The sequence below is a fragment of the Coregonus clupeaformis genome, chromosome 27, assembly GCF_020615455.1.
Source record: "Coregonus clupeaformis isolate EN_2021a chromosome 27, ASM2061545v1, whole genome shotgun sequence".
Taxonomy (NCBI): domain Eukaryota; kingdom Metazoa; phylum Chordata; class Actinopteri; order Salmoniformes; family Salmonidae; genus Coregonus; species Coregonus clupeaformis.
Window position 1 is genome coordinate 51747559 of NC_059218.1, and position 22101 is coordinate 51769659.

Sequence of the window (22101 nt, forward strand, 5' to 3'; positions counted from 1 at the left end):
TGTCTATCTCCTCATTTGAATTCCATGCTGTCACAGTCACTAGCCGATTCAAGCTTAACATCCTTGTCATTTATCGCCCTCCAGGTTCCCTTGGAGAGTTCATCAATGAGCTTGACGCCTTGATAAGTTCCTTTCCTGAGGATGGCTCACCCCTCACAGTTCTGGGTGACTTCAACCTCCCTACGTCTACCTTTGAATCATTTCTCTCTGCCTCCTTCTTTCCACTCCTCTCCTCTTTTGACCTCACCCTCTCACCGTCCCCCCCTACTCACAAGGCAGGCAATACGCTTGACCTCATCTTTACTAGATGCTGTTCTTCTACTAATCTCACTGCAACTCCCCTCCAAGTCTCCGACCACTACTTTGTATCCTTTTCTCCCTCCAATCTCCTGATTCTGCCTCCTCAACCCCCCTCTCCTCCCTTTCTGCATCCTTTGACTCTCTATGTCCCCTATCCTCCCGGTCGGCTCCTGCTCCGTGGCTTGACGACTCATTGCGAGCTCACAGAACAGGGCTCCGGGCAGCCGAGCGGAAATGGAGGAAAACTAGACTCCCTGCGGACCTGGCATCTTTTCATTCCCTCCTCTCTACATTTTCTTCATCTGTTTCTGCTGCTTAAGCCACTTTCTACCACTCTAAATTCCAAGCATCTGCCTCTAACCCTAGGAAGCTCTTTGCCACCTTCTCCTCCCTGCTGAATCCTCCTCCCCCCCATGGATGGTGATAGGTATTTGGACTTGTGGGTTTATTTATTCTCCGTACTGGCCAATGATTATAATGCCGATTCTGTTTCAACCATAAATTCATACATTGTGCCCCTGCCCTGAGAGGATGGGAGTTCAACATGTAGCTAGATGTAGTAGGTTAATGTTAACTAGCTGAGTGCATAGTTCTGCATCAGTTCCCCCACACAGCAAAGTTCAAAGGTCAAACCTATTTACTGTAATGTGTTCCTATAATGACCAGCGGTTCAGTTAATGGCTAAATAACTACAACCATTCTCTCCTTTAATCTCTACTGTGTGTGTGTGTGCGACATCAAACACAGACTGACCCAAAGCCTGTGTGTATATTATTAGAGTATGGGAGCTACAGTATGGGAGAGCAATTAAACAACACACACACACACACACACACACACACACACACACACACACTGGAAACCAGCTATGTAATTTGAATGACTAATTCTAACTGTTTGGGGACTTGTTTTCCATTGACCGTGTGTGAGACCACAAGTTCTTCTTTTCATAGTTCTGAGTGGTTCTTCTGAGCCATTCTGTGTTCTAATTCATAAGTACCATGGTTTGTGGCTGCAGGCTGTATGTACAGACATTATTAGTCTGTTAGCAGCTCTGAGACAGACCCTCTCTGTTTCCCCTTTGTAATGCCTGAGGGAGACATGAAAAAAGAGAGGCCTGCTTGGCGCAGTGTGTCTGTGTGTGTTCGCCTGTGGGTGTGTGTGTGTATTTGTGTGTGTGTGTGTGCGTGCATGCAAGCATGCGCATGTTCGTGTGTATGCGTGTGTTAATTGTCCCATATTAAAACAGTAGATTTGACAGGGGTTAGGGGACAGAGCCCATGCACACACTACGCTAGTTTCCTGTGAGGGGTTTGTGGGGCCTGATCTGCAATAGCTATGGCTATAGATTAACCATGGCATAAAGGCAACTTAATCTGAGTGTTGCCAATAGTTTCTTTTAAATGGCTTTTTACAGTTTTGAAAAAAGTATGCAAACATAAAAAGGAATACTTTTTATTCAAAGATTACATTTTACTCAACAATATACAGTTTAACATTGAAATGACGTTACATCAGAGGAAATGGCTCATGTGAAAAGATCTGGAGACATTATACATTCTAGCTCCTTCATATGAACTTTGTGTGTTTGACGTATTAAACTACAAAAATACAATTTTTTTAGAATATTTGTTTTTACCCAAAATGAAAATGTGATGTATCTCATGCTTAAGATTGTTATATAAAAAAGTAAAGTAAAAGTAAAGTATTATACCACAAAAGACAATACAAAAATAAGTAGTAGTAGACCAAGAGTGTGGATCAAATTCTTGTTCTCATTATAACATTCTAAACTTACGTATTGTTGATGAATGAATATGTTGGATGTAAAGTGCATCGGTATCCAAAATAACATACAGTATATGACATTAATAGGCAGTCAAGCCAATCTATTCCACTAGATCTACTATTACTACTTCTACTATTACTATTACTATGCTGCTACTAACACTAGCACACTTAAACTGGTGATAGACTTCTGATTTGCTTTTCATAGTGTGTGGTTAGCTAAATATGATACTTTATAAATTCCATAATGTTTCATGACACATTGACATGGTAGTCTGTCTGACAACAAATGTAATTTTGTTAACCCACTGCATGCGTTGTCTGGGATTTTAGTTCATACGGTACGGGACTAGTCAATGTCAGAATTAAAGGGAAACCTGAACTACAAAGTTGGCAAGCCGTGGATTGTTAGTTATCTGACTGAACCTTCCCTTTATGGTAGTCTGGGTTAACTGTTTCTTTAATTAAATCTGGACGTACTACCTTTAATGTTTCCAGAACCGTGACGGGGCTATGGACCACTACTTTCCTATTGGTCGCTCAATAAGCAGAGTTCTGACTCCAAATGTTCTAGAATTCTCAGAAAGACCAAAATACAACATACCATTCCACATTCTCTGTCATTGACTGTGTTCCCCTAACATCTAACAGCTAACACACACACGCACATCCACAAACACACAGTTCTTAAAATACCTCAGAGTGGCCGGGTTGTACAGGGTCTCACTACCAGTCACAGTTCTACAGAGATAAACCAACTGTTGGCACCAAACTGGCAACCAGCGTTCCATGACAACAACATTGTAATTAGCATTTCAACTTGAGTCATTATCTTGGAACTTTCGTGCCAACGTGGCGCTGACTGAAATTCTATACCAAAGCTGCTCAGAGAATAACATCACAGACTATGTTTCACATTAAGACTGTTTATATAAAATACTTCAACATCCAACATGGCTGGATACAAAACAAAAAGTATTGGTTGATTAGGTACTAGACAGGGATGTCCATTCACTCCTGTGTGTTCTTAAGCAGACACAGTGTGTTCTAGTGGTGCTGCCCTGCACACGTGAACACCCCCATGCCTCTTGGATCTTTTTTTTTGTTGCATTGTTGAACCTTGTACACTCCCAGGACAAGCTGATAGAGTTGGATTGTGACGTGTGAATCCTGTCATGAATCCTCCCTCCCTCATTATCTCTTCCTTTCCTTCCTCTCCCAATCAATACCTACCTAAAGCACTGTCCTAATTCCTAAATGACAGAGAAGCAAAGGGCCAAAACAACTCCAAAAATAGCTCCTTACTAATCAAATAGGAAAGGAAAAAAGGTATATACACATCATAGATAAAAACATACACGCACAGATATAATTGCACTTGGCATTAACAGGGGTGGATTCTATAAGGGGTGCAGGTGGTTATGGTAACATAGGTAACAGAGATGGTGGTTTTGGCAAGCCGTGGGTTGGATGGTTCCGTGATGGACAGGATAAGTGCTGTTCAGCATGCGTGCCTGGAGAGTACATGTTACACGCTATTCGCCTCACGTTACACACAGCCGCTAGTGAAAGTCTACACACCCCTTCACAATTTGCTGCCTTAAAATTACATCTAAAAAGGGATTACATTAGATTTGTTTCCTATTGATCTACACAAACTACTCCACATTTTAAAAGTGAAAGAAAAATGATATAACATTTTCCAAATTACTGAGAAACACAAAATGAGGATGTATTGATGGCGTGTGTCTTCACACCTCAAAGTAAATACTTGGTGGAAGCACCTTTGGTAGCGATTACAGCTGTGAATAATTTTGAATAAGAATCTAGAAACATTTAACACCTCTTAGAAAGCCTGTGTCTTTGGCATAAATAAATGGTGTAATTATCCCACAGAAAAAGAAAACTATCCAAGGATTTGTTTTTCAGAAGACCGAGTCGGGTTTTCCTCTAACATTTTACCTGGGCTTTGCTCCTTTCATATTTCTTTAGATCCTGACAAGCTCTACAGTCCCTGCCGGTGACAAGCATACCCATAACACGATGCTGCCACCACAATACTTGAAAAGGGATCAACAGCATTGCATTCACTCCACATTACTGGCCTGTATGACAAAGTGAAAAGTAGGAATCCTGTGTTAAAAAATCCACTCCAAATCATTCATTCGGTTTGCAACAAGGCCGTTAAGTAATACTGCAAGACAACACAAAAAAAATGTATGCACGCATGACTGTAAGTCGCTTTGGATAAAAGCGTCTGCAAAATGGCATATCATATTATTATTATTATGAACACAGCAAAGCCATTAACTTTTTGGTCTAAATTAAAGACTACAGTTTTGGGTCAGATCCAATACAACACAACACAGAGTGAAACCCTCTGTATTTTCCAGTATTGTGGTGGCAACATCATGTTACGGTTATCCTTGTTACTGGCAAGGACTGGGGAGTTTATCAGGATCAAAACAAACATGAAAGGAGCAAACCCCAGGTAAAAAGTAAAAGGAAAACCCGCCTCAATCTTCTGAAAACCTAACCCTGGGATAGAGTTTTATTTTTCAGAAAGACAATTACAACTTATTTTATGGCAAAGACACACCAGAATTGCTTTCCAAATGGTGTTGAGTGTCCTGACTTTTGACATTTTCTTGAAAATCATAGACAATGTTTGAATATTGATGTCCATCAATGATTCACAACCAAATGTACTGAGTTAGAGCTATTTTGACAAAAACAATGGACATACAGTATGTTGTGCTACGAGTTGTGCAAACTTGGTAGAATATTATTCAATCTGATTCACAGCTGTAATAGCTTCCAAAGGCGCTTCCACCAAGTATCATCTCTGGGGTGTGAAGACATCTTCAATTTTTTTCTACAACTTTCTTTCACTTTGAAAATGAAGGTTGTGTAGATCTGTAGGGGAAAAAATCTAATATGATCCCTTTTTAGATCAAATATTAAGTAAAATGTGAAGACTGTGCAAGAGGTGTGTAGACTTTCACTAGACACTGTCTCTGTTGGGAGGTCTTCCTGAAGGCTCTCTAGTTGGTCTGCTTGGCTTTCTTCATCCTGAAACAGAGAAAAACACCCAGTATGAATATAAGACAGTTAACAGAGACATATGGATTCGTCCTTGTGTGTTCAGGTCAACCACTTGACTGTTGCGCCAGCAAAAAGTGCACTTAGATTAAACACCGTATTTAGATGAATGACTATTTGTTTTAGTCTGAGTCTCTGCCGCCCAGTTAGAGAACCAGGAAGGTACTACCTCTCTCTACCAAACCTCCTCTGTGATAACTACTGCTGCTGGGGTCCACAGCGAAACACTCCTCCCGTGTGTGTGTGTGTGTGTCCTGTATTAATACTCTCTGTATTCTCCAGACAGTTGTAGCTGTTAGTAACACAGGGGTCAATTAGACTAATGGTGCAGAACACATTCAACACAATGATTATCCCTCTTAAGTCTCTCTATCAGGACCAGTAGCGCGTATTCAGGGATGCCAAGGGAAGCGAGGTGACCCCTCGCAAGAGGCTGAATGTATCTCACCAGAGAAAGCATCCGAGCGAGCGAAACAGCGCCCCTCTGTCTCTGTATGTGTAGCCCATCTATCTGATGCTGTCTGGTCAAAAAGAGTATGACATTGTTGCCACCTGTAGCATTGAATGCAAGGGAAGCCAGTGAGTATTTGGCCTACCTTGATAATAAAATAAAATAGCAAAACAGTGTTGAGCAAAACTGAGTGAGCGAAACTGTGAATGGTCCTGGCGCACCCAAATACATTTACATTTTAGTCATTTAGCAGACACTCTTATCCAGAGCAACTTACAGTTAGTGAGTGCATACATGTTTAGTTTTTTTCATAAAGGCCCCCCGTGGGAAACGAACGCAAAACCCTGGCGTTGCAAGCGCCATGCTCTACCAACTGAGCTACACGGGACTAATAAATAAAGTGTGAAGGGAAGCCAGTTTGGATTTGGCTTCAAATCAAATCAAATCAAATCAAATCAAATTTTATTGGTCACATGCGCCGAATACAACAAGTGCAGACATTACAGTGAAATGCTTACTTACAGCCCTTAACCAACAGTGCGTTTATTTTAAACAAAAAAAGTAAGAATAAAACAACAACAACAAAAAAAAAGTGTTGAGAAAAACAAAGAGCAGAAGTAAAATAAAGTGACAGTAGGGAGGCTATATATACAGGGGGGTAACGGTGCAGAGTCAATGTGCGGGGGCACCGGCTAGTTGAGGTAGTTGAGGTAATATGTACATGTGGGTAGAGTTAAAGTGACTATGCATAAATACTTAACAGAGTAGCAGCAGCGTAAAAGGATGGGGTGGGGGGGCAGTGCAAATAGTCCGGGTAGCCATGATTAGCTGTTCAGGAGTCTTATGGCTTGTGGGTAGAAGCTGTTGAGAAGTCTTTTGGACCTAGACTTGGCACTCCGGTACCGCTTGCCGTGCGGTAGCAGAGAGAACAGTCTATGACTAGGGTGGCTGGAGTCTTTGACAATTTTGAGGGCCTTCCTCTGACACCGCCTGGTATAGAGGTCTTGGATGGCAGGGAGCTTTGCCCCAGTGATGTACTGGGCCGTACGCACTACCCTCTGTAGTGCCTTGCGGTCAGAGGCCAAGCAGTTGCCATACCAGGCGGTGATGCAACCAGTCAGGATGCTCTCGATGGTGCAGCTGTAGAATTTTTGAGGATCTGAGGACCCATGCCAAATCTTTTTAGTCTCCTGAGGGGGAATAGGCTTTGTCGTGCCCTCTTCACGACTGTCTTGGTGTGCTTGGACCATGATAGTTCGTTGGTGATGTGGACACCAAGGAACTTGAAGCTCTCAACCTGTTCCACTACAGCCCCGTCGATGAGAATGGGGGCGTGCTCAGTCCTCTTTTTTTTTCCTGTAGTCCACAATCATCTCCTTTGTCTTGGTCACGTTGAGGGAGAGGTTGTTGTCCTGGCACCACACGGCCAGATCTCTGACCTCCTCCCTATAGGCTGTCTCATCGTTGTCGGTGATCAGGCCTACCACTGTTGTGTCGTCGGCAAACTTAATGATGGTGTTGGAGTCGTGCCTGGCCATGCAGTCATGGGTGAACAGAGAGTACAGGAGGGGACTGAGCACGCACCCCTGAGGGGCCCCCGTGTTGAGGATCAGTGTGGCAGATGTGTTGTTACCTACCCTTACCACCTGGGGGCGGCCCGTCAGGAAGTCCAGGATCCAGTTGCAGAGGGAGGTGTTTAGTCCCAGGATCCTTAGCTTAGTGATGAGCTTAGAGGGCACTATGGTGTTGAATGCTGAGCTGTAGTCAATGAATAGCATTCTCACGTAGGTGTTCCTCTTGTCCAGGTGGGAAAGGGCAGTGTGGAGTGCGATAGAGATTGCATCATCTGTGGATCTGTTGGGGGCGGTATGCAAATTGGAGTGGGTCTAGGGTTTCTGGGATTATGCTGTTGATGTGAGCCATGACCAGTCTTTCAAAGCACTTCATGGCTACAGACGTCAGTGCCACGGGTCGGTAGTCATTTAGGCAGGTTATCTTAGAGTTCTTGGGCACGGGGACTATGGTGGTCTGCTTGAAACATGTTGGTATTACAGACTCGGTCAGGGACATGTTGAAAATGTCAGTGAAGACACTTGCCAGTTGGTCAGCACATGCTCGGAGTACACGCCCTGGTAATCCGTCTGGCCCAGCGGCCTTGTGAATGTTGACTTGCTTAAAAGTCTTACTCACATCGGCTACGGAGAGCGTGATCACATAGTCGTCCGGAACAGCTGGTGCTCTCATGCATGCTTCAGTGTTGCTTGCCTCGAAGCGAGCATAGAAGTGGTTTAGCTCGTCTGGTAGGCTTGTGTCACTGGGCAGCTCGCGGCTGTGCTTCCCTTTGTAGTCTGTAATAGTTTTCAAGCCCTGCCACATCCGACGAGCGTCAGAGCCAGTGTAGTATGATTCAATCTTAGACCTGTATTGACTCTTTGCCTGTTTGATGGTTCGTCGGAGGTCATAGCGGGATTTCTTATAAGCTTCCGGGTTAGAGTCCCGTTCCTTGAAAGCGGCAGCTCTACCCTTTAGCTCAGTGCGGATGTTGCCTGTAATCCATGGCTTCTGGTTGGGGTATGTACGTACGGTCACTGTGGGGACGACATCATCGATGCACTTATTGATGAAGCCAGTGACTGATGTGGTGTACTCCTCACACCAATCACATCACATATCGTTGTGTTGTTGTCATCAGGTGGCTAGCTAGCTAGCAAAAATTGTCCTTCTCCTATATTAGCCATGGATGGCGATACGGATTTGGACTTGTGGTTTTACTTAATTCTCCATACTGGCCAATGATTATAATGGCGATTCTGATCCAACCATAAATTCATACATTGTGCTCCTTGCCTGAGAGGATGGAAGTTCAATATGTAGCTAGATGTAGTAGGCTAATGTTAACTAGCTGGCTCATCGTTGCCCATGAAAGGAAGTTAGGCTAGCGACCAAGCATTTTAGCCAGGTAGCATAGGACAACAAAAACTAAAAGCGTGTACGGTATGGCAGAGTCATACACCGTTTCGGCAACATGAAAGAGAGGCGGATGGTATTGGCGGTTCTCTACAAGTAGGATGAGTCAACATGTTACTTGCACGCGCACACACAGAAATCAGTACCATGGACAGCCACATAATATTTAGCTTACGTTGATTGGACTAAATTGTTTTTGGCATCTTTTAGTTGTCACTGTATTAGACTAAGTAAAGCAGGGGTGTCAAACGTCCGGCCCGCGGGCCGGATCAGGCCCGCAAACGGGTTTAATCCGGCCCGCGAGATGATTTTGTAAAGTATAAAAATGAGCTGCAATTTTTCAATAAAAGAAACTGCTGTTCCAATTGTGTCCACTGGATGGCGCAATAGCAATTGTGTTAAGCAAGCAAACTGTTTATACCGGGGCAGAGCAAATAGGTCAAGCAAGTGCAGCCAGTCCGGATGAGCTACTTTGTTTTGCCCGCGATATTTATTACGGCTTCTACTTTTAACATTATGTGCTTTGGCACCCTCATTGCCCCAATATGTCTCTGTCAAAAAAGAGAAAAGTGGACGCAGAGTGCAGAGTGTTCCAAGACAAATTGTCATCCTTCTATTTATTCACGGAATTGAATGGGAAAGCTGTATGTTGCAGTGCTGAAAGAATATAACCTTCGTCGCCACTATGTGAGTCTTCATGCCGACAAATATGACAACTTTCAAGGACAGCGGAGAAGAGAGAAGGTGAATGAACTGTTGGTGGGTCTGAAGAAACAGCAGTCTGTGTTTACTCACAGCCGAGACATCAGTGACGCTGCAGTGAAAGCTAGCTACCTCATTGCTAATGAAATCGCAGTGGCTTCAAAACCATTTAGTGAGGGTGAATTTGTAAAAACATGCATGATGAAGGCAGCAGAGATTGTGTGCCCTGAAAAGCACCAGGCTTTTGCAAATATCAGCCTGACAAGAAACACAGTTACAGACAGGATTTCCGATCTTTCAGTGGATTTGGACAGCCAGTTGAAGCAAAAAGTAAAGTCATTTATTGCGTTTTTGGTTGCAATTGATGAAAGCACGGACATTACAGATGTTGCACAACTGGCCATTTTCATCCGTGGAGTTGATGACACATTGACCGTCACCGAGGAGTTCGTGGAGTTGGTGCCGATAACAGATACAACGACAGCAGCTGATATTTTCACTGCACTCGTCGGCGCGCTGGACAGGGTCGGAGTGGACTGGTCCCGCGCTGTCAGCCTGGCTACAGATGGTGCGCCCTCAATGATCGTGAAAAAAGCAGGCGTTGTGACAAAGTTCAGAGAGAAAGTGCAATCTGCAAATGGAGGATGTGATTTTTGGACTTTTCACTGTATTTTGCACCAGGAGGCTTTGTGTTGCAAGTCATTAAAGATGGATAACGTCATGAAGGTGGTCTTCCAAACTGTTAATTTCATCCGATCCAGAAGCCTGAATCACCGTCAGTTTGACAGCCTTCTCAGAGAGAAAGACCACATCTATGGCCTGCCATACCACACTGAGGTAAGATGGTTAAGCCGAGGTGCTGTGCTGAGGCGTTTCTTTGATTTACGAGAAGAAATTGAACAGTTCATGGAAGAAAAGGGCAAACCAGTGTTAGAATTTCATTCCGCAGAATGGATGCAGGACCTTGCATTTATGGTGGATGTTACAGAGCACCTGAATAACTTGAACAAACAGCTGCAAGGGCGCAACAAAGTTGCCACGCAGTATTATGACAGCATACGTTCTTTCAAGTTGAAGCTGTCATTGTGGGAGACGCAACTCGCCGGTGGTGATGCAGCTCACTTCCCCTGTCTGAAAAATGTGTGCGCGACCCAACATGTGGCAGACATGAAGCGGTTCAAAGATAAAATAACGGGACTGTTAAGGGAGTTTGAGCAACGCTTTCAGATTTTTGGTGAACTGGAGAAAGACTTCAAAGTTTTTTGTTCGCCATTCACCGTGAATCCCTCTGATCTGCCCGTCAGCATCCAACTTGAAATAATAGACTTGCAGTGTGACTCGGATTTGAAGGGCAAATTTGCCGCAGCTGGCTTGGACACATTTTATCAGAATCTCTTGCCAGGTTACCCCAACTTGACAGCCCTCGCTGCAAAACTGTTGTGCATGTTTGGAACCACATATCTTTGTGAGCAAGTTCTCTGTAATGAGCATAAATAAAACAAAGCTGCGCTCAAGGCTCACGCACAAGCACTTGAATCACATCCTGAAGTTGGCTGCCACTCAGGATGTGACGCCTGATATTGATGCGCTGGTGAAAGCTAAAAGATGCCAGGTATCAGGAGTCAAATAAACTATGCAACCCCACTTAAAGTGCTGCATGAGACACCCTGATATAGTTCTGTGATCTGTGATATACTTCTGTGAATCACTGAGGCATTGTGTGTTTGTGTGTTTGTCCTCAGAATTTCAAATAACTTGAGGTGTTTTATGATTAATAGTGATGTTGTGCTTTTGGACACACTGTCCTCAGGCTCCAGCTTTATGTTTATATGTTTTTATGTTGATGTGCTATTGTTTTTAATTGTTTTTATTTGTATATTTAACCTATTCTTGACTCTGTGGTTCTTGCACTTGTTTGGGGAACATGATTTCATTATTTGTATCTACATTTCTGCCTGAGAAATGACACCCTGATATAGTTCTGTGATCTGTGAAACAGTTCTGTGAATCACTGAGGCATTGTGTGTTTGTGTGTTCTTTTTCTTTAGAATTTTCAAATAAACTTGAGGTGTTTTATGATTAATAGTGATGTTGTGCTTGTACTATTTTGGACAGACTGTCCTCAGGCTCCAGTTTTATGTTTTATGTTGATAGTATTAAAACAAAGAAAACAATCTGAAGTTGTTGTTTTTAAGTTATATATACCATGATTTTACCGGTCCGGCCCACTTGGGAATAGATTTTCCTCCATGTGGCCCCTGAGCTAAAATGAGTTTGACACCCCTGAAGTAAAGGTAACATGATGTTGAAATGTTAAAGTTGAAATGGTGCTGGAATAGTGGAGGCAGCTCCTGTTTTCTTTGCGACTTGCGGTAACTCTCCGTGGTTCTAAATCAATAGTTGTTTAGTAGTCCGAAAATGTCGGAAACATTAACTTGCTTGACCATGCTGTTGGTCATGTAACTGTTTGTTACATGCAATATCCTTTGTAGACGTCACCGGACAGACGTTGCGTTCTGGTTTTGTGATGAAACATTGGTGTGGTTGAATTTATTCTGCCATTGAGTTTTCTTATTGGCTATGACATATGAACTAACAGGTTATAGAGCAAACAACGAAATTATCACCACATAGGTTGTAGTATGGCTCTTTTTTTCTGGTTTGGCTTCCCAGTGATTTTACCCATGCACCGTTACTGCTCAGGACCCAGTTAAATATCTCTCTCTGTAGCCAGTTAAAATCTATAGAATGACTACAGATACTCTGGACATATACTGTCACACCCTGGCTCTGGGGACTCTATATGTTGAGCCAAGTCTCAAGTCAGGATTCCTCTCTTAACCCGCTAGAGTCAATGTCGGCTCGCACGTGGGAATCTAATTAACATAATAACAAAATCCTCATCAACATTTGACTGTTTAAACTAGAGATACTGTATCTGTTTTTTGCATGGGCTGCGTCTCAATCCACCACATCCACCGATGTCGGCCTTCCACATCTGTGGTGGAAGGTGTCAGAGCTGTAGCTGTGTTTGGCAGACCAGGAGATATCCCAGAAATCGATCTTCTCACTAAAACCTCTGTAGCAAAGGTTACATGTCAGTTGTTTTTGCTCTATGACCCCCACAAGCTTCACTGGACTCGTCTGAAGTCGGTACCACTGATGTGTCAACTTCTGTCTGTAGTGAACGGTTTGGGCTATAAACTACTATGACCCCATCATTGAAAGCAGAGAGTCTCACGAACACACTCTATAACACCCACAAAACTCACAAGACTCGTCTGACGGTAACCTCATACCAGTTTTAAAAATGAATGGAAGGTTAGTGCCAACAAAAAAAGAGGGTAAATATGGGTAAAAACAAAGTATAATAATGATTTCCTGTGATTTCTTATATCTCTCAGACACTTCAAAACATACTTCCTTTTGACTTTTTTTTTTACAATCTGTTTTGCCATGTATGAATAAGTTATTTAATGCGTTTTTATGGGCTAATGGCAATAAGCAGTGCTTAATTTGTTAATAGGGAGGTGCCGGAACAAAAAGTGTGCGCTAGAGTGGGGTGACCTGGGGAGTTCTGAGGTATAGGAACAAAAAAATCACCTTTATAATAAAGCATTGCATGCATATCATCACATTTGTGTAGTGGCACAGAGTAGAGTAGAGACACTTACAGAAGATGCACACATTGGGAACATTTTTAGTAGCCTAGGGTCCGAAAAATGTTGGGCCTTTTATAAACGGATTTCATGCAAATCAAATCAAATTTTAAATGACTGGAGACTTTGGCAGAATCTTTTTTAATACCGCACAAATGATCGAAATGGCAGGCTACTTTGACACTGACAAATTGAGATCAATAAAAATAACCTTGTCTTGAATTCATTAATAGCCTAGGCCTAGGTGTGTGGAGACACATATTGTAGGCTACAATATTGGGAGGAAATGATAGTCCTAAAAATGCTTTCCAGTTTCACTGACTTACCCAATGATGCGCAGCTCACTCGCTGGTGATTGTCGATGTGCTCGTGCCAAAAGCCTATCTCTCTCTCTCTTTTGTAAAAACAATATTTGGAAATTGATCAAATATTTTGGTAGCCTACAGTATAGTCTTCTCTTTTCAGCAGGAGCCATTGCTTTCCAACCAGTGTTTTCCCTCGATTGTATTTGTCTGCGTGCTGTTTTTTCACTGACAGATTTACAGCGTGTTCCCGACTGTAGGCTATTCCTTGTTATTGGGCTACAATCCACAGCTAGGCTATTTTTAAAAAGAAGCTATTGATCCTCTGTGGCTAAATTATAGGCCTTCTCATGGTGTAGTAGGCTATTCTGAATGATTTCATTTATTTCTAAACAGACAGCAGTAATTCTATAACTTTGTATTTCAATTTATCAGGGGTGCTGCAGATCATCCAGAACCTTTCGCGTAGCTATGATTATATAAGGAAATAAATGATGAAGTGCAACGCTGGAGAGATGAGAGTTGCAGGCTCATGTCTATCAGAGCAGAGAGGGAGAGAGATCATAGAAAGTGAATCTCATTCTAGTTATGTGAGAGATATTGGCACACTTCTCACGCCCCGGTCACCCGTTGGTCTCAGACATACAGTAGGTTACAATGTAGCGCAAACCATAAACCCAGGCTTAAAATCTACTTTTTCACATTACATTTTTTTGTGGGGGCAGGAGAATTAATGAAGAGGTATCTCGAATGAACTTTGATCACTTTTATTAGAATTTTTACATTGCAAAAAGTGTCAATTATTTTTCATGCCAGGACAGGTATCGGATCTGGTCAAATAGGTTCCGGAACAAAACAGCGGGTCTCTCCAAAGCGGGTCAGACGCCGTTCACCAACCACACCAGGAATTCTCTTCAGGTATTCAACCTTAACATCCGTCATCACCCCTGAGATGACTCCTTTGACGGGTGCTCTACTCCAAAGTTCAAAACACAAAACTTCTGTTGTCCGGATTCTTTTGAGGCTCCTTACTCAACAACCGCATCCCAACAAGAAGCGATTCATTATCATTCATACACGTATCCTCCAATCCAATTTTAGACAATTTCCTTTTTGTTCCAGTTTTCGATACTACTGTTGTCCATTCAGAACATTCGTCTTCACCAACTTTGCTCGACGTGCTGCTTGATTCGAACTCTGCATCCACTTCCGCCATCTTTCCTTCCTTCTACAGCACGATGTAAATCTCAAAACATTTTTGACGTCGCCAAGACGCCATGTCATGATGTCATCACACTGCGTTACCAGACTTAAGCTGTGTTTAAGACACCTGGGAACTCGGAAATCTCCGACATCCGACTTCAGTGCTTTATGCTGCTTTCATAACCAAGTGGGAATGTGGTATTTCCCACATACGACTGGGAAAAATCCACTCGAAAGCCCCTCCAACTGGTAATTAATAGTGGGAAACTCATATCATCCCTGAGCGTCACCTACTAAGGAAATTACCTTGATAACAGCATTTCCGGCAGTTAAATGCAACAACAGAACATTGCTTATAAAAAACAATCTATTCATATGTTTTTTAACACTATAATTTGTTGACAAGCATGATAGCTGTATTTTTAGTTTATGGTTGATGCAGTTTGTTGGCCATTAGCCAATCAGCATTTCTCAATGAGTTCAAAGCACGTGAATGCATCCAACTGGTATTTACTACTTCACAACTGGTAATTACCACCTTCCCACTTGGTTATGAACGCAGCTTTCAAGACAACTGTGAAATCTGAAGGAAAAATATTAGCTCCGAAAATGCTTAACCTCCAGATGAGTATGAGGGGGGAGTTTAAGTACAATTCTTATAAGCTTGTTTGGCTGGTAGCTTATTCTTTAGATGTTTGGGGCTGCTGGTGAACCATGATGTGCAGGAATAATCAAAGTGACACTGGACTTGCACACTTGCCAGAGTCTTTAGGGTGTCTATAGCTAGGTTTCCACCCAATTGGTGACAGAATTTTATGTGAATATTCTAAAATCTTCATAAAAACAATATGCCATTTCAGAGTTTCCTTTGGGAAAATTTGGCACCGGACAACATGACAGGGGATTTTAGGCTACTTTCCTAAAACAATAATTGTCCACCTCACATTTCAGCTGTCAGAGATTTGAGCACTAAATGTATCAGGGCATTGCATGCAAAGACCTATAGGCTTAGGTGTCCACTGTATGATGATATTCATATATATAAAGGAACAGAAGCAAAATACCTAACCCCAGAGAGACAGAGATATCCCGGTGGCAAGCTACGACACCGACATGTATTTCTTTATGTCAGATGGCAACTGCGTCTGCTATACAGATACATACAGTGGGGGAAAAAAGTATTTAGTCAGCCACCAATTGTGCAAGTTCTCCCACTTAAAAAGATGAGAGAGGCCTGTAATTTTCATCATAGGTACACGTCAACTATGACAGACAAATTGAGAATTTTTTTTCCAGAAAATCACATTGTAGGATTTTTTATGAATTTATTTGCAAATTATGGTGGAAAATAAGTATTTGGTCACCTACAAACAAGCAAGATTTCTGGCTCTCACAGACCTGTATCTTCTTCTTTAAGAGGCTCCTCTGTCCTCCACTCATTACCTGTATTAATGGCACCTGTTTGAACTTGTTATCAGTATAAAAGACACCTGTCCACAACCTCAAACAGTCACACTCCAAACTCCACTATGGCCAAGACCAAAGAGCTGTCAAATGACACCAGAAACAAAATTGTAGACCTGCACCAGGCTGGGAAGACTGAATCTGCAATAGGTAAGCAGCTTGGTTTGAAGAAATCAACTGTGGGAGCAATTATTAGGAAATGGAAGACATACAAGACCACTGATAATCTCCCTCGATCTGGGGCTCCACGCAAGATCTCACCCCGTGGGGTCAAAATGATCACAAGAACGGTGAGCAAAAATCCCAGAACCACACGGGGGGACCTAGTGAATGACCTGCAGAGAGCTGGGACCAAAGTAACAAAGCCTACCATCAGTAACACACTACGCCGCCAGGGACTCAAATCCTGCAGTGCCAGACGTGTCCCCCTGCTTAAGCCAGTACATGTCCAGGCCCGTCTGAAGTTTGCTAGAGTGCATTTGGATGATCCAGAAGAGGATTGGGAGAATGTCATATGGTCAAAATAGAACTTTTTGGTAAAAACTCAACTCGTCGTGTTTGGAGGACAAAGAATGCTGAGTTGCATCCAAAGAACACCATACCTACTGTGAAGCATGGGGGTGGAAACATCATGCTTTGGGGCTATTTTTCTGCAAAGGGACCAGGACGACTGATCCGTGTAAAGGAAAGAATTAATGGGGCCATGTATCGTGAGATTTTGAGTGAAAACCTCCTTCCATCAGCAAGGGCATTGAAGACGAAACGTGGCTGGGTCTTTTGGCATGACAATGATCCCAAACACACCGCCCGGGCAACGAAGGAGTGGCTTCGTAAGAAGCATTTCAAGGTCCTGGAGTGGCCTAGCCAGTCTCCAGATCTCAACCCCATAGAAAATCTTTGGAGGGAGTTGAAAGTCCGTGTTGCCCAGCGACAGCCCCAAAACATCACTGCTCTAGAGGAGATCTGCATGGAGGAATGGCCAAAATACCAGCAACAGTGTGTGAAAACCTTGTGAAGACTTACAGAAAAAGTTTGACCTGTGTCATTGCCAACAAAGGGTATATAACAAAGTATTGAAAAACTTTTGTTATTGACCAAATACTTATTTTCCACCATAATTTGCAAATAAATTCATTAAAAATCCTACAATGTGATTTTCTGGATTTTTTTCCCTCATTTTGTCTGTCATGGTTGACGTGTACCTATGATGAAAATTACAGGCCTCTCTCATCTTTTTAAGTGGGAGAACTTGCACAATTGGTGGCTGACTAAATACTTTTTTTCCCCACTGTATATACGTAGAGAAGGAGGGTAACTCGTTCCATTTTCGATCTGAATATTTTGTATAAAGATAAGCATTATATTGTAAGATTATAGGAGTAATTCTGGTGGGCCTGAAACAGTCCTCCTCACCTCAAGTTCAACTGTGTCACGGTTTCGGCCGAGGCTGCCTCTCTCCCTTGCTCGGGCAGGCTTCGGCGTTCGTCGTCTCCGGAATACTAGCTGCCACCGTTGTATGTTTCTATGTTCGTTTGCTTTTGTCTGATTGTTGTACACCTGTTATCGTTTAGTGTAATTAGTGTCCTATAAGTTCTCGTTGTGTTTGTCTAGTGTTGTGTGTGATTGTTTTACTGTCGTGCCGGTAGGCTGGAATATTACTGTTTGCTCGGTTGAGCTATTTTGCTCCTTAGTTTTGGAGTATTTCGTCGCACCTGTTTGTGCGCTTGTGTTTTCGCCTACGTGCGGAGCTTTTGCCTCAGGGCAGTTATTTCGTGTTTGTTTTGCTGTGCATCACTAAAGTCTGTTGGACTAACGTACTGCGTCCTGCGCCTGATTCCACCCACACCCACCTACATCTACCTTGACAGAATCACACACCTTTCTCGATGGAATCAGCAGGAGCCGCAGCAGCACAGGCGACGTTGGAGGACAGGGTCCGTGAGCAGGATGACCAGATCCTGCGGATGGGGTCCGCACTGCAGGAGGTGATCACCACCATCCGAGGCTGGGAGACCCGAGGGACTCCTCCACCGCCATCCTCCCTAACCGCACCATCGGCCACTCAGCCCATTCCCGCTCCGGAACCCAGAGGAGTTCGACTCTCGCTCCCGAGGGCCTACGATGGGACCGCGGCCGGGTGTCAGGGATTCCTTCTCCAGGTGGAGCTTTACCTGGCCACCGTGCACCCGGCGCCCTCGGGACACGAGAGTGTGTCCGCCCTGATCTCCTGCCTTTCTGGGAAGGTGTTGGAATGGGCCAATGCAGAGTGGAGGAGGATCGACGCTAACACCATCACCTACGACGAGTTCTCCCGCCGCTTCAGGGCGGTGTTTGACCATCCCCCGGAGGGGAAAGCGGCGGGGGAGCGTCTGGTCGGCCTCAGGCAGGGGAAGAGGAGTGCCCAGGAGTTTGCCTTGGAGTTCCGTACCCTAGCGGCGGATGCAGGGTGGAATGAGCGGGCTCTCATTGATCACTACAGATGTAGTCTACGCGAGGACGTCCGTAGGGAGCTGGCCTGTAGGGACACCAGCCTCTCGTTCGACCAGTTGGTCGACATGTCCATCAGGCTGGATACCCTGCTAGCTACCCGCGGACGTTCCGGGGGGGGTCCGTCCATTTCACCCTCCAGCGCCTCCGAGCCGTGCCCCATGGAGCTCGGGGGCGCTGGCGCTAGAGAGAGGAGGGGTCGGCTTACGAGGGGGTCCATCTCCTGCACCAACTGTGGTCGGGGAGGACACACCGCGGCTAGGTGCTGGGGATGGCCTCCTCGGGGAGAGGACGACAGGTCCCGCACTGGGGAGTCCTTCCAGGTGAGTAGGCGCCCCACTCACCCAGAGCTCTCTGTTGCACATTTTTGTATATCTGTGCGTTTTCCACAGGTAGCACCTCATTCCCAGCATAAGGCGCTGGTAGATTCAGGCACGGCTGGGAATTTTGTTGATAAGAAGTTTTGTTTAGCCTTAGGGATTCCCCTTCTCCCTGTGGACGTTCCCTTCCCCGTTCATGCCCTAGATAGCCGTCCGTTGGGTGCGGGCTTGATCAGGGAGGTCACTGCGCCACTTAGGATGTGTGCGCAGGGGGGTCATCAGGAGATGATCCAGCTATTTCTGATCGACTCGCCTGCGTATCCGGTGGTGCTGGGCATGCCCTGGTTGAGTACCCATAACCCATCGATTTCGTGGCAGGAGAGGGCTCTGATGGAGTGGTCTGCCCAGTGTGTGGGTCGATGTTTAGGCATTTCCATAGGGGCTACCTCGGTGGAGAGTCCAAACCAGGTGCCCGCATTGCACGTTCCCCCTGAGTATGGGGATTTGGCTAATGTGTTCAGTAAGTCGAGGGCGACGCAGTTGCCTCCCCATAGGCAGGGAGATTGTGCGATAGACCTCCAGGCAGGAGCTGCGCTCCCACGGAGCCATGTGTATCCTCTGTCTCAGGAGGAGAAGAGAGCTATGGAGACGTACATAGACGAATCACTGAGACAAGGATACATACGGCCTTCCACTTCCCCTGCGTCCTCGAGTTTCTTTTTTGTGAAGAAAAAGGATGGAGGATTACGCCCGTGCATTGATTACCGTGGTCTCAATCAGATCACGGTGAAGTACAGTTATCCACTCCCGCTGATTGCGACCATGACGGAGTCATTGCACGGGGCGCGTTTCTTCACTAAATTAGATCTCAGGAGCGCGTACAACTTGGTGCGCATTAGGGGGGGCGATGAATGGAAGACGGCCTTTAGTACCACCTCGGGCCATTACGAGTATCTTGTCATGCCATACGGGTTGATGAACGCTCCTTCAGTTTTCCAATCATTTGTGGATGAGATCTTCAGGGACATGCAGGGGCAGGGGGTGGTCGTGTACATCGATGACATTCTCGTGTACTCACCTACCCGAGTCGAGCATGTGGCCCTGGTGCGCCGAGTGTTGCGGAGACTGTTGGAGCACGACTTGTATGTCAAGGCAGAGAAGTGTCTGTTCTTCCAGGAGTCGGTCTCCTTTTTGGGTTATCAGTTGTCTGCGTCAGGGGTGAAGATGGAGGTAGACCGGGTGTCAGCCGTGCGTAATTGGCAAACGCCAACTACTGTGAAGGAGGTGCAGCAGTTTTTGGGGTTTGCGAATTATTACCGGAGGTTTATCCGGGGTTTTGGACAGGTGGCAGCTCCCATAACGTCTCTTTTGAAGGGGGGTCCGGTGCGTCTGCAGTGGTCAGCCGAGGCGGACAGGGCGTTTGGGAGGCTGAAGGACCTGTTTACCTCGGCTCCGGTGCTGGCGCATCCGGATCCCTCTTTGCCATTTCAGGTAGAGGTGGACGCGTCAGAGGCCGGTATAGGAGCCGTGCTGTCGCAACGGTCCGGCGCGCCACCTAAGCTCCGCCCCTGTGCCTTTTATTCCAAGAAGCTCAGTCCGGCGGAGCGAAACTATGACGTGGGGGACAGGGAGTTGTTAGCCGTGGTACAGGCCCTAAAGGTGTGGAGGCACTGGCTTGAGGGGCTCAACACCCTTTCCTCATTTTGACGGACCACCGTAACCTGGAGTACATCCGGGCAGCGAGGAGGCTGAACCCTCGCCAGGCGAGGTGGAATATGTTTTTGACCCGTTTCACATTTAAGATCACGTACATCCCTGGGTCACAGAACGGTAAGGCAGACGCACTGTCTCGGCGGTATGACACGGAGGAGAGGTCCGTGGAGCCCACTCCCATACTGCCGGAGTCTTGTCTGGTGGCACCGGTAGTGTGGGAGGTCGATGCCGAACTCGAGCGGGCGTACGCACCGACCCTAGTCCACCTCAATGCCCGGAGGGTCGGAAGTACGTTCCGCTCGAGGTTCGGGATCGTTTGATCTATTGGGCTCACACGTCACCCTCCTCTGGACACCCTGGTATCGGCCGGACAGTGCACTGTCTTAGTACCAAGTACTGGTGGCCCACGTTGGCGAGGGATGTGAGGGTTTATGTTTCCTCCTGCTCGGTGTGCGCCCAGTGTAAGGCGCCTAGACATCTGCCTAGGGGTAAGTTACTACCCCTGCCCGTTCCACAACGACCATGGTCTCACCTCTCGGTGGATTTCCTCACTGACCTTCCTCCTTCACAGGGGAATACCACTATACTGGTCGTTGTGGACCGGTTTTCTAAGGCCTGTCGTTTGCTCCCTATGCCGGGCCGTCCTACTGCCCTGCAAACCGCCGAAGCACTATTCACCCATGTGTTCCGGCACTATGGGGTACCCGAGGATATTGTGTCTGATCGAGGTCCCCAATTTACCTCCAGAGTCTGGAGAGCTTTTATGGAGCGGTTGGGGGTCTCGGTGAGCCTCACATCGGGTTACCACCCGGAGAGTAATGGGCAGGTGGAAAGCGTGAACCAGGATGTGGGTAGGTTTCTTAGAACATACTGCCAGGACCGGCCGGAGGAGTGGGCAAGGTACGTTCCCTGGGCCGAGATGGCCCAGAATTCCCTACGCCATTCCTCCACTAACCTAACCCCTTTTCAATGTGTGTTAGGTTACCAGCCGGTTCTGGCACCTTGGCAGCAGAGCCAGATCGAGGCTCCTGCGGTGGATGAGTGGGCGCGGCGCTCGGAGGAGACATGGAACGCTGCACACGTCCACCTGCAGCGGGCTCTCCGACGTCATAAGGCGAGCGCCGATCTCCACCGCAGTGAGGGACCGGTGTACGCACCTGGTGATCGAGTCTGGCTCTCTACCAGAAACCTGCCCCTCCGCCTGCCCTGTCGGAAACTGGGTCGGCGGTTTGTAGGGCCATTTAAAGTCCTGAGAAGGTTGAACGAGGTGTGTTACAAATTACAACTACCTGTTGAGTATAAGAGTATTAACCCCTCGTTCCATGTGTCTCTTCTCAGGCCGGTGGTAGCTGGCCCACTCCAAGAAAGTGAGATCAGGGAGACTCCTCCGCCCCCATTGGACATCGAGGGGCACCGGCGTACTCCGTACGGTCCATCTTGGATTCGAGACGTCGGATGGGGGGTCTCCAATATCTAGTGGAGTGGGAGGGGTACGGCCCGGAGGAGCGGTGATGGGTGCCGAGGAGAGACATTTTGGACCCGTCTCTCCTGACGGAATTCCATCGTGGGCACCCGACGCACCCTGCTCCGCGTCCTCCTGGTCGTCCCCGAGGCCGGAGTCGGCGCACGTCTGGAGCCGCGCG

The 22101-nt window shown here is 45.8% G+C and overlaps 1 protein-coding gene across 1 annotated transcript in view; it reads right to left on the minus strand.

Annotated features, from left to right (window-relative positions):
* Positions 1-1739: 1739 nt before the first annotated feature.
* The window catches only part of LOC121553219 (stromal cell-derived factor 1), a 43894-nt gene continuing 23532 nt past the window's right edge, over positions 1740-22101 (minus strand). The window contains exon 4 of the mRNA XM_041866227.1: positions 1740-5160. Coding sequence (XP_041722161.1) covers positions 5133-5160 — 28 coding nt within the window. The 3' untranslated portion in view covers positions 1740-5132. The remainder of the gene's footprint in view (positions 5161-22101) is intronic.